Source organism: Notamacropus eugenii, chromosome 5 (genome assembly GCF_028372415.1).
Source record: "Notamacropus eugenii isolate mMacEug1 chromosome 5, mMacEug1.pri_v2, whole genome shotgun sequence".
Classification (NCBI taxonomy): Eukaryota; Metazoa; Chordata; class Mammalia; order Diprotodontia; family Macropodidae; genus Notamacropus; species Notamacropus eugenii.
The window spans coordinates 204768705-204782269 of NC_092876.1; the positions used below are offsets into that span (position 1 = coordinate 204768705).

At 33.1% G+C, this 13565-nt stretch overlaps 1 protein-coding gene across 6 annotated transcripts in view; it reads left to right on the plus strand.

The window, feature by feature from the left end:
* NBEA (neurobeachin) overlaps positions 1 to 13565 on the plus strand; it is a 783989-nt gene that overhangs the window by 208053 nt on the left and 562371 nt on the right. For all 6 annotated transcript variants that reach the window (XM_072611897.1, XM_072611896.1, XM_072611899.1 and 3 more), the window contains 6 exons: positions 3567 to 3648; positions 3861 to 3984; positions 4913 to 5105; positions 7915 to 8931; positions 10974 to 11191; positions 13046 to 13199. In XM_072611897.1, coding sequence (XP_072467998.1) covers positions 3567 to 3648; positions 3861 to 3984; positions 4913 to 5105; positions 7915 to 8931; positions 10974 to 11191; positions 13046 to 13199 — 1788 coding nt within the window. The remainder of the gene's footprint in view (positions 1 to 3566; positions 3649 to 3860; positions 3985 to 4912; positions 5106 to 7914; positions 8932 to 10973; positions 11192 to 13045; positions 13200 to 13565) is intronic.

Sequence of the window (13565 nt, forward strand, 5' to 3'; positions counted from 1 at the left end):
GTTACTAGGGGCTTTAAAGGCCCCTTGATTCTGGAGTTAGTAGGAAGCCTGGAGATTTTTTGCAGAAGGTAGTGATATGGTTAGAGCTTTGTTTTAGAGAGATGTTTTACTGCTGAGTATAGGCTATACTTCAGTAGGGGGAGATTTGTGACAGAGGGACCAGACAGAAGGGATATTACCATAAATGATGTGTGAGGTAATGGATCTGTGACAGTGGGGTGGCAGTTTTCGAGGGGACATCTAAGAGTGATGTTTGGAAGGTAGAAATAATAGGACTTGATAAATGAATATTTATCAAGTTTTTAAAGAAAGTAAAGAATTGAGGATGTCAGCTATGTTTTGAGCCTGGGTAACTGGAAGTATGGTGCTACTCTTAACAGGACTGAGGAAGTTTAAGAAGTGGAGATGGTTTTGAGGTAAAGATAAGGATTCAAATTTTGGACATGTTGTGTTTAATAGGTACATAAGAGGTCCACTTAAAGATGTCCATTAGGCAGTTGGAGATGTCTAACTGTGGAAGGAGAAAAAATTAAATGAGTGTTGGTGTGAATACCAGCTAATGAAAATCAATCCAAAAGAATTAAAGTTTTTAATTAGAAAGAGATTAGAACTCTAGGACTTAGCCAGCACAGGTACATCTCTCCTGACACTGCCCACTTTTCCCTACTGTGTCTAATGATGTTCCAGACCATAAATTAATCCACCCAGTTTTGAAACCAGTACTGAAGTGGAAGGAACTGACATCTTGTTCTCTACTTTTCTGCTTCTACAAATGAGTTGTATCTCTCACCAGACACTTATCTCACCCCTTCCCCCACAGGGTGCATGCCCACACCCACCTATCCACCCCCCCCCCCCCCAACACACACACTCTCATACTTTTTGCCTCTTGCTGAGAGCACTATAAATCATGATTATTACCTTTGCAACTAGAATGTGTTGATAGTCTGCTGACCTGCTGCTTGTATAAAACACCCTAATTCCTGACCTACATTCTCAAATATGTGCTATATCTCAGGGACTGTAAGTAAGCTCCTTGAGAAGAGAGGTTGTCTCATTTTTATACTGTGAGTCCCACTGTCACCCCTGTTAGACATTTAATACTTGTTTATGAATTGATTGATTTGATTTAAAAAAAAAAACAGAATGGAAGAAGTAGAGAAAAGTCCTGCATAAATTTTCGTTAAATTTTTCACCATCAAGATGGTAAAGCTACATACATTTGGACTTTTAACATCACAGTCCTGGATATGCGTCTAGCAAAAATGGAAGTAGAACTAGGGAAAACATAGGAGAAAAGCAGCTGAATAAACGAAGTCCATATTGGAGGTGACACATTTATGAGGATATTGAGGGATTGGTTGATAGGTGTATCTAAAGGAGAACATTATACAAAGTTGTGGAAAAATGTTTGTATATTATCACTACCAGGAAAGGTGACCAAGAGAATATAAATAACTACTGACCCTTGTGTTTATTTTCATGCACACATACACACAGCACATATATGTCCTTGATGTGGCTTTAAAAGGGATCCGTTGGACTTTTGCAAATGGTGTTTTACATCACACTGCTTCTTTATTTACCATCAATCTGCAGAATAAAGCACAATATTGCTTTTGCTTAAATTTATTAATTGAAAAAAATTTACGTGACATTTCCCATTTTTCTCTCCCAACCCAACTGAACCCTGCCATGTCTTTTAAAAAATATATAGTTAAGTAAAATGAATCACCATCATGGCTTTGTCAGACAATACATGACTTAATCCAAACGTATCACCTCTTGTTTCTCTGACAAGAAGAGGGAAGCATTCTTTACATTTAGTACTTTGATGTCATAGCCGATCTTGGAATTGACCTTTTGTGTTGTCTTGGAGTGTTTTTCTTCACATTATTATCATTGTTTAAATTGTTCCTTAGTTTTTACTTACTTTACTCTATCAGTTCATAAAAAATTTCCCAAGCTATTCTGAATTCTTCATATTCTTTATTTTTATAATGTAATATATCATATTTATAATCAAAATTTGTTCAGCCATTTTCTGATTTATTAGAAGCCAGTTTGTTTCTGGTTCTTTGCTACCACAAAAAGTGCTGTTGCAATTGATCTTTATCTGTGGGTTATATAATGTATCTCAAAAGTCTTACCGTGGCTTTAAGCATTAATAGTTTAAAATTGCACTAAGTTTTTCAGGACAATATTACTACTTGTTTTATTACCTGGCACATGGATGTGTATAGAGTAATGACTTTAAAAAATCATTTTTAAGTATAATTCCAAATTATTTTTTAGAAAGGTCAGACAATTCACAACTCTCTCAGTGGGTGGATTTAGTGTGCCACTCTATACATACGCTTGGATATGTACCATTTTCATCTTTTATTATCTTTGCAATGGATATGAGGTGAAACTTGAATCTTAGTTTTTTCAAGTTTGCCTTTCTCCTAATGTAATTTGGAGTGTCCTCTCATGGTTGCTTATAGTTTTAGTTCTTTTTAGAAGACTTGTTTATGTTATTTGACAGTTTATTGAGAAATAAGGCTTATTCTTATATATTTATCATTTATATGTTAATAGAAGTTTCTTATTTTGTTGTTGTTACTAAGTTATTTTTCACTTGCATCTGACTGTGTGATCTCTTTGGGATTTTCTTGGCAAAGATTCTGGAGTAGTTTGCCATTTCCTTCTCCAGATCCATAATTCTAGGTTCCTCTTTTCGTTATTTTTCTTGAGATTCTTCAACTTTGTTCAGCCAGATGAATTTAACTATTGTCTATTCCTGTGGTACTTCGGTACCATGGTATTTTGATTAATGGCATAAAATCTGTAAATTAATTGAGGTTATATGATCTCTGTTAGATTGTTATGGCTCAATCATGTACCATGAATGTGTCTTTTATTATTTTAGTCTTTATTTCTGTCAAGAATGTTTGGGAGTTGTACAAGTCCTGCTTGTGCCTTGGTAGGCTAACTTACAGATATTTTTATACCTTTTGTAGCTATTTTGAATAGGATTTCCTTTTTTACTTCCACCAGGTATTGTTTTGTTAATAATATATAGAAAGGTAGATGCTTTTGTGGTATTATTTTTTTAACCTGCTATTTTACTTAAGTTATAAATTATATAGTTTTTATTGAATCTTTGGAATTCTCTAAGTAAATCATAATATCCTTTTCAGATAGTTAATTTTGCAATTTCTTTTGCCTCAATTTTCTTAATTCCACTGTTCCTCACTTCTTTCCTTCTTCCCCTCCTCTCATTCCCTGCCTCCCTTCTTTCTTAACTTTTTGCTATAGTAACAGTGAGAATGAATATGCTTGCTCTTGACCTCTTGCTTTATTTATCAAGACAACATCTTGTATTACTGTTAGAAGTATTACTGACTCTTAGTTTTAGTTAAACTACTGTTTATCATATTTAAGGTCCATTTATTCATATGTTCCTATTTTTTTATGAATGAGTTGTATATATTGAGGGGGAGATTTCCTATATCCTTTAATATAATATATTCATTTTAAAAATTCTTTTTGTGTTAATGTGAACTACATTCTTTATATTTTAGATTTTGACAGAGCAAGTGTGCACTCAGGTTGTTCATAAGCCACATCCAGAGCCAGATTCTACAGTGAAAATTCAGAATCCAAGTAAGTAAATCTTAATTTTTTTTAATCTGATTAACTTGGATTATTTGGATCAGAAGTGTTTTTCTTTCATTATCAAAACTTTTGGTTTTGAAATCTTGTGAGCTTTCTCACAGTCCTAGTCATGGAGGTAGTGGTTGATAAATAACTATTGACTTGCAGAAGTAGATGTTATATGATTTTAATTTTATTATAACTTTTTTGCTCATTTACAGTGATTCTTAAAGTTGTGGCAACTTTGTTAAAAAACTCTACTCCAAGTGCAGAACTAATGGAAGTCCGCCGTTTATTTTTATCTGACATGATAAAACTTTTCAGCAATAGCCGTGAAAACAGGAGGTATGTTCTTGAATATTTTGTGATTATTTTTTTCTCTTTCTGACTTTGAATCTTAATTTTTCTCCTACTATATGTTAATAAGATATTTGATATTATTAAAATATCTGTATAATATCAGTTTATGAGTTTGTGCCAAATTTGTGGCATTATATAATTTTAGAGAAATTTTCTTTTCAGTTTATACATACACACACATGTACACAGGATATACACACATTTCTACATATACATATACAAACATATGTAAGCATATATGTATCTCATTTATATATGTGGAAATTATACTAATAAGGGTATCAATGGCACTTACACTTGTTTTTCCAGTTTGGTAATGAGTTTGCATTCTTCTTCCCAGTTTCTGTGATGACAGAATTAAATATTAGCAGGGCATATTTTGTGACCTTGAAACAGAAATATTATTTGGCATATAGGGTTCAAAACCAGCTTATTATTCACTCAAAACAGTAAAAATAAAGAGTACCAGTCTCTTTTGCCAGTCTCTCTTAATTTTTTTCCTCTGAGTAACATGTTTTGTGAAAGCATGGGATATCCCAGAACAGAAAACTGTCTTTTCTTGCTTGCCTATACAGCTTTGTCTACTCTAGAATTAGATAGGATATTTAATTTTTTAACATCATTATTGTTAGCATTTTGATTGTATGTGATAGGAGAAATAATTGATGTCCCTCCCAGTCTCCATTCTCTTGTTTACTATGAGGTCCTACTGTTGCTAGTTGTTTTGCCCATATTTTCTTTGCTTTTGCAAATTTCTTTTCATTTCCCCTTTTTAAAACCACGGTGAATATTTGACATGGTTTACATAGGTGAATTCTTATTTTTCAAAAGTAGAAGAATATTTGTTTCCTTCAAAATGTGTCAATTTGGAATTTATTTAGATTTTTAAAAGAAATCTTCTTTTTTCCCCTAGATGTTTACTTCAGTGTTCAGTGTGGCAGGACTGGATGTTTTCTCTTGGCTATATTAATCCAAAAAATTCTGAAGAACAGAAGATTACAGAAATGGTGTACAATATTTTTCGGATCCTTTTGTATCATGCAATAAAGTATGAATGGGGTGGCTGGAGAGTCTGGGTGGATACACTCTCAATAGCCCATTCAAAGGTACCAACTAATGTGAAAAGTTTATGTTGAATCATATTGGATCTCAGGACCTTTAAAAAATAGTTTAGTGCCATCTTGTGGATAGCACAAATTATGGCCGATTTAGTTAAAATGTAGATGTGATATTTTTTAAAAATATTAGAGATATAACCTAACCATTTCATCTTATTTGTTTGCACACATGGACATGTCTTTGTGTGTATGTATAGCTGTATTATATATAGCACAGTATTAAAAAAAGTCTAAAGCTATAAAGAGCCCTCAAGGTTATTAGTCCCAAGCCCCATATTTTACAAATGAGGAAACTGAAACAGTACAGGTAATAACTTTTCCAAGTTTACATATTATAAATTATTGGATGAAGATTTTAAACTCATGTTCTCTGACACCAAATATACAGTTTGTTCAACCATATCATAGTATTGTGAGTTTTTTCTGATAGAATTCATTGATGAATTCTAACACTTGTTCTACTGCACCATTTCATTTAAAAAAGAAAGCTAAAACCACAGGCTCCACGTTATTACAATTTGTTAAAATAGCTTTACCTTACATTTTAGATAAACCTTTTAAATTTTGCAAAATGCTTCTGTGAACATTTTGTCATTTGATCCTGTGTTCATAATCTCTTCTTTTTTGTGTGTTTTTAAATTAGTTGATGTAGTATTAATTTTACTAGATTTTTACATAGTCACAATGAGTATTTATTGGTCTGATTCAACTTTATTTTACTTCAATTCATATAAATCTTTCCATTTTTCTTCATATTATTCAAATTTTGTCATTTTTTTTAATGACAATAATTCCATTTCATAGCCTGAAATTTGGTCATCAACTCCTTATTAACTATTAGTAATTTCTCATTTTTTGTTATTATGGATAAAGTTTCTATTAACATTTTACCGAGATTGGTCTTTTTTTCCTCCTTTTAATTTAACCTTAGTGTAGGTTATCATACTAGTTATCATAAGAGATCATTAAATCAAAGGGTACGAATTGTCATGTATCTCTTAACCTTTATTGCCATATGACATCATCTTACTGTATGATTTTCTAAGTTTCTCTAGAGCCCTGCTCATCCAAATTTTGATAGTTTTTGAAATTCTCAGTTAAGTTGGCAATTTTAAAATTATTAGATTCGGAAATTTAAAAATAAGGTTGCTCAATATGATACAAAATTCGAGTCAGAAGATCTGTTGTAGCTAGCCTTGGCTCTGCCACAAATTGTATGAGAACTTGAGCGAATCAAACCATCTTTAAAATGAGTTGCTATTTCAGTTGCTCTCTACAAAGTTGCTTTGAGCAATAAAATTCTCCAATTCTTCTCAATATTAATTTATCATTAAATGGGTGTAAACTTTAGTGACTTTTTAATACTGCACAGTTTGCTATTTGATATGAGTTACTTTCAGAGAAGTACTTTAATTTTCTCCATATTCATAACTTCATTTTATTATTAGACACGATAGCACATGGTGAGGGGGAGGGGACCAAAAAAAAAGGAAGTTAAGTTGTCTTATCTATCACATGACTTTATCTTGGGCTTACCAAGGCTGAACACATTCTCTCAGCTTCACAATGAACCCAAAATAGATTTGTGTTTTCAAGTAATTTATATATGCAATGATTTTCAAATAAACATATATCTTTTTTCTCAATCATACATTTTAGATGTAATTAATAAAACCTAATCATATTATAATTTGCATATTATGCATAGGTATATGTCCATGTTTAGTTTACTAGTATCTGAGTAGGGGGGTGATTGGATGTGAGATATTGAGGAGACTTAGAGTATAGGAGGTTTTAAGTGAATAGGAAGTGAAAAAGAGTATAATAATTTAAGTCAGAGGACTTGCATTTGAATCCTCTCTCTTACCACTTACTATCATATCATTGTGACCTTGTGTAGGCCTCTCTACCTCTTGACGCATCATTTTTTAAACTATAGAATCCGTTGTGCTAGATGACCCATAAAGTCCCTTCTCCCTTTTAGTCCTATGATTGATTTTAAGACTCTACATCATTTTTTTTTTTAAGACTCTTCCTATCTCCTCTCTTTGGCTTTGCTTTACATTGACTAGTTTAAATTCATTGTACCCTCCTTACTAAGCATTTGAGGAGGGGCAGCCTTGTAATTTTATCAGTCTAAAATTCTCAATGTAAAAGATTTCTTTAACTGTTGGAGGAATAAGCTTTTCTGTAATAGGCCTAGAGATGTAGTTCTTATTTTTGTGGTTCAGACATTTTCAGTCACATCTGACTCTTTATGATCACATTTGAGGTTTTCTGGGCAAAGATACTTGAGTGGTTTGCCACTTCCTTCTCCATTTCATTTTACAAATAAGGAAACTGAGGTAAGCAGGGTTTTCTGACATGCTCAAGGTCATTCAGCTTGCGTCTGAAGCCAGATTTGAACTCAGAAAGATAAATCTTTCTGAAGCCAAACTCGGCACTCTATCCACTGCATCACCTAACTGCCATTTACAGAAGTCTTAGAGACTTCTTAGAGCATTGCTTAGGAGCGCCAAGAGGTTAGATGGCTTCTCTGTGATTATATAGCTAGTTTGTGTCAGAGATAGAATTTGAACTCAAGCCTTTCTGATTTGAAAGTCACCTCTATGCCATGCATTTTTATCAAAGATTGACATGTGCTAAATTTTAAAACTATAAAAATTTTTTTCATTATGAAAATATTTTCACTGTCATAATCTTACCTTACTGGCCTCTTCAGTCATTTTGCTTCTGTTTTGTACATAAAAGGCATAAGATAATCTTTTAAACAATCCTTATGTGTCTTGTTTTTAAGGTCACCTACGAAGCTCACAAGGAATATCTAGCTAAAATGTATGAAGAGTATCAAAGACAAGAGGAGGAAAACATTAAAAAGGGAAAGAAAGGGAATGTGAGCACTATATCAGGTCTTTCATCTCAGGCAACTGGTGCAAAAGGTGGAATGGAAATCAGAGAAATAGAAGATCTTTCACAAAGTCAAAGCCCAGAAAGTGAAACTGATTACCCTGTCAGCACAGATACCAGGGACTTGCTCATGGCAACAAAAGTATCAGATGATGTTCTGGGAAATTCAGATAGACCAGGAGGTGGTGTACATGTGGAGGTACATGATCTTTTAGTAGATATAAAAGCAGAGAAAGTGGAAGCAACAGAAGTAAAGCTTGATGATATGGATTTGTCACCTGAGACTTTAGTTACTGGAGAAAATGGTGCACTTGTGGAAGTTGAATCTTTGTTGGATAATGTATATAGTGCTGCTGTTGAGAAACTTCAAAACAATGTCCATGGAAGTGTTGGCATCATTAAAAAGAGTGAAGAAAAGGACAATGGCCCATTGATAACATTGGCTGATGAGAAAGATGAACCTACCAGTAATAGTACCTCATTTATTTTTGACAAAATTCCAAGCCAGGAAGAGAAACTTCTGCCTGAACTCTCTAGTAATCATATTATCCCAAATGTGCAGGAAACTCAAGTACATCTTAGTGTTAGTGATGATCTTGGACTGCTTGCTCATATGACGAGTAGTGTTGACTTAACTTGTACATCGAGCATAATAGAAGAAAAAGAATTCAAAATTCATACAACTTCAGATAGAATGAGTAGCATTTCTGAAAGGGAATTAGCTTCATCCTCTAAAGGTTTAGAATATGCTGAGATGACTGCTACAACACTTGAAACAGAATCTTCTGGTAGTAAAATTGTGCCTAATATTGATGCAGGAAGCATAATTTCAGATACTGAAAGATCTGATGATGGTAAAGAAGCAGGAAAGGAAATCAGGAAGATCCAGACTACTACCACAACTCAAGTAAGTTACAGTACATGAGTTATAAAAAATAAATGAAAAATATACCTGAAATATTGTTTGAAATTTCTCTATGATGATATAAAATTATTGTTGTTTTAATTTTCCCTTATGATTTTTAGTGGTCATATTTGTGTAGAATAAAGTGTTGCTCAATACTGACTAGATATATTTCTTGGACAAAGCTCCATTATTAACACCATACTCCTTTGACTTACTAAGATATACTAAATAGTAAGCAATGCTTACTGACTTTTCCACCACAGGAAAAAACAGTATGTGCAGAAAAATCACTGCTGTATTGTCCAGTTATTAAGGTAAATAATACAAAGGAAAAAGTGACTTCAGGAAATTTTCTTTTATAGTTGCTTTACCAGAATAATTAGTGACCAAGTAGTTAACCCAGGGATTGTTATTAATCTTTAAGTTGTTAAATTTCATTTATCCAGTATTTCAGAAGAATTTGTGTCAGCTCTTAGGATATAGTCAGGTATAGTCAGCCCATAGGATCAAAAGTTTAGAGCTGAAAAGGACTTAAAGGCCAGCTAGTCCAACCCCCTCATTCTATGGAAAAGGGAACCAAGGTCCAGACTTGCTTTAAGGACATAGAGGTAGCACACAGCAGAATGGAGTTTTGAACCCTTGTCATTTGACTCCAAATCCAGTAGAGAACAGACTAAAAAGGACACAACTTAGATTAGATGCCATGCCTGTGCTTGTAGCATTTAATTTTAGTAGTTTATAAAATATTCATGTAAGCTAAATATCTGCAAACATAGGAGTGGCGACTATGTATTAAGACTTCCATAATGTTTTTAGCTTTTCACTATTCTTAAAGTATTTGAGACTGAAATTGATGTGTTATAATTAGTTTTTGTACTTGTGTTCAAAGAAATCCCCTCTACAAAAAGTAAAAGTTAGGGGAGGTATGGTTATTTACTAGTTTGCTTGAAAAAAAACTGTTTTAGTGTACTACAAACTCATTGTGAGTTAGCAGTATGACATGGTAGTCAAAAAGCTAATGTAATCTTTGTATTAAGAAAACAGTAAGGAAATAGTTGTTCCTCTGCACACTCACTTGGGCTAACTACATCTGGAATATAGTATTCAGTTCTGGGTGCTGCAATTTAAGGACATTGGTAAACAGGAGACTGTACAGAGGATAGCTAGAGTCAGGAAAGAGCCTTGAGTTTATATCACAGGGAGACAAGTTTGAAGAAACTGGAAATACGTAGAATGGAGAGGAGAAGACTGGGGAGGGAGAGACATGATAGTTATTTATGTAAATGTATTTAAAGAGGTATCTTGTATGAGGGATTAGAATTGTTCTGTTTGATCCCCAAGGGCAGAACTAGAAATAATAAATGGGTAGAAATTTCCTAAACTTCCTAAATGGGAATGTTGTTCAGTCATATCTGACTTTTCATGACCTCATTTGGAATTTTCTTGGCTAAGATGCTGGAGTATTCTGCCATTTACTTCTCTAATTCATCTTGCAGATAAGAGAATTGAGGCAAACAGGGTTATGTGATTTGCCCAGGGTCACAGAGCTAGTTCATAAATATCGGAGGCCTGATTCAAACTCAGGAAAATGAGTCTTTCTGACTACAGGACCTGTGCTTTTATACACCGCGCCATCTATCTGCCAACAGTTAGATGTCTCCAGTTTCTTAACAGATTTGTTCAAAAGTGAAGTGGAATGCCTTTGGAAGTGATTAGGGTGTTCTCCTTTATTTAAGGTCTTCAGGTAGAGGTCACATGATGTATGTGACAAGTAGGGGATATTTTGAAGTATTGATTGGACTAAATTTCTAAAGTTCCTTCTAACTCTAAAATTCTCTGATCTTGAGATTCTGTGAAACATGTAAGCCTTGCTTTATATACCTCTTTATTGAAGCTTATACTGGGATTCCTACAGAAATCATATACAAAGGATTTATTTTACTCACCCTATTATACACCTGTACTTGAAGTAATGGCTAATTTGTTCTTAACATTTGTGAAGTCAGATATTATGTGCACTTAAAAAGATATCTTTTGTTTAGGCGGTTCAGGGACGGTCTATCACTCAACAAGACAGAGATCTCAGAGTTGATTTAGGATTTCGAGGAATGCCAATGACTGAGGAACAGCGACGTCAGTTTAGTCCAGGTCCACGCACAACGATGTTTCGGATTCCTGAGTTTAAATGGTCTCCAATGCACCAGAGGCTTCTCACGGACTTGCTATTTGCTTTAGAAACAGATGTACATGTTTGGAGGAGGTAGAAATATTTCTTTGGAATAAATAAAACAATATTCATTCTAACACAAACCATTTTATTAAAATATAACTTGATATCATATGGGGAGGATTGATTGAACCATATATTAAAAATTTATTAAGTATTATTAAAGTGATGTGACTGTTATGAAGATGACTGTTTTTTCCATAGTTATACACCTAGGGTTTAGATCAAAATCTGGGACCTTCAAACAGGTCTTGTTTTTTCTTTTTCATCTTGTTCTTTCTTTTTAATCTACTAGGGAGAATGAATAAAGAAATGCATCTTTTGGACAGCTCGGGAGAATTTATGTGTTAAGTTAAATTTCAGTTGTAATTAAATCTTGTGAAAACATTTAGATGAATTAAAAGATAAGCCCACAGCTACGTTTTAGAACTTATCAAAATACTGTATATCTATTTAGATATAATTTCTTCACAAGAAAAATAACTAACACAATCTTTGCTTTCTACTATCAATTTCTCATGATAAACATGTTTACATAACAATTTTAAATTAGCTTTTACACTTATTTTTTATGGCTGTGATGCTCTATATATTTTTATTATTGTATGTATTCTGAAAAATAAAATTATACCAAGCAGCTTTTTTGCTTAAAATAAGTTTATCTTTTAAAGTTAATGATAATCACATTATATTCAGTAGAGTTCAAACCATATTTTGTCTATCCTGTGGCTGTTCTCTTTGAGCATTAAGTGTCTGGGGTGGTACGTTGACTTTTTTGGAACCTTGGGATATAGTCAAGTAGTGATACATACATCATTGTATGGAAATCACCGGCCTTTTTAATCAGTGACTTTAATTTTCTCATTTTCTTTTGTAATCATCAATCAATTAAGTATTTTTTATGTGCTTATTGTGTGTCAAGCATGTGAAATATAAAAGCAATGAAACGTTCTATGCCCTCAAGGAGCTCACATTCTACTAGAGATGCCAAAAAAAGTTTATGTAAGAATATATGTAAAATCAGTACCAGGTAACTTTGCAAGGAAGGGCCCTAGGAGCAAATGCTGTATGTAAAAGGTGGTACTTGATCTTATTCTTGAAGAAAGCAAGTGATGTAAAGAGTCAGAGGTGAGGAGAGACTTACTTCTAGAAATGAAAAGACAGCAAGTAGAAACACTTAAAGAATGGAGATGGAGGGTCTTATGTAAGAAATACCAAGTGTAGTTTTGACTGTAGGAGGCAAGTAACAGTGAATCTAGGTTGTAATGGCTTTCAGTGCCAAAAAGAGTGTGTATTTTATACTAGAAACAGTAGGTAGTCTACCATGGATAAGACATTGTGCTGTGAGACTTAATCAGGGGTTCTGAAACTGACTCACATCACATGGAGACCAAAATCTTTTAGTTTAGCTATATATTGCTAATTATCTGTGGTAACTATCCACATGACATGAGTAAAACTGACTGAAAAGTGGAGAATTCTGTTTATCAAGCAAACATTTGTTTTGTCCATCTAACCCTAATTACCTTGACTTTTTTAAAAAACAAATTAGCAAAATTAGCTACTTGTCTGATGCCTGTAGTCCATAGAAAAAACATATAGTGTTGCAGTTTCATACTTTTAAACTTAAGCCATACATTATATTTTCATTCAGGTGTTCCTTTTTAATAATATGGAGACAGATACTAATTTAAATTTAGATTTCTTTTGATGCAAATAATTTGTATGTGTTTTGGGCTTATAAGAAAGTAGTCTTGTAATTTAATTTTAAATATGGTGTATATTTCCAGTTAAGCCATAAACTTTAGTGATAAAGTATTAAAGTATATGTTTTCCTGTAAATAAAGTTTGTGTTCATTCATGAAGTTTTTTTTCCATTTTTTGTAGCCATTCCACAAAGTCCGTAATGGATTTTGTCAATAGCAATGAAAATATTATTTTTGTACACAACACAATTCACCTCATTTCTCAGATGGTAGACAACATCATCATTGCTTGTGGAGGAATTTTACCTTTGCTCTCTGCTGCTACATCTCCAACTGTAAGTACAATACTTCCATCTAGTGGCCTGAGGTGGTCTCTGCTACAACTGAATGTATTTTCTATGTATGCTTTTGTCTTATAAATTTTGTTAGCTTAATAAATAAATACTTTATTCTCTAGATTCTGTTGTTTGAAATTCAAGCTCATTGTTTCATTAATTGTGTTCTGTACATGATAGAAAATAGAAATTTTTGAAAAGTCATCATAATTTAAATTAGAAATGCAAATTCTAATGGTGAACTGCTTGAAATGATATTCATGAATATAATAACAGGAAAGAATTATGCTTAGAGACTTTGCATTTTTTTTTCTGTAATGTTACACATGTTCAAAGATAGTAGTAAATTATTTTACAAATGGAACC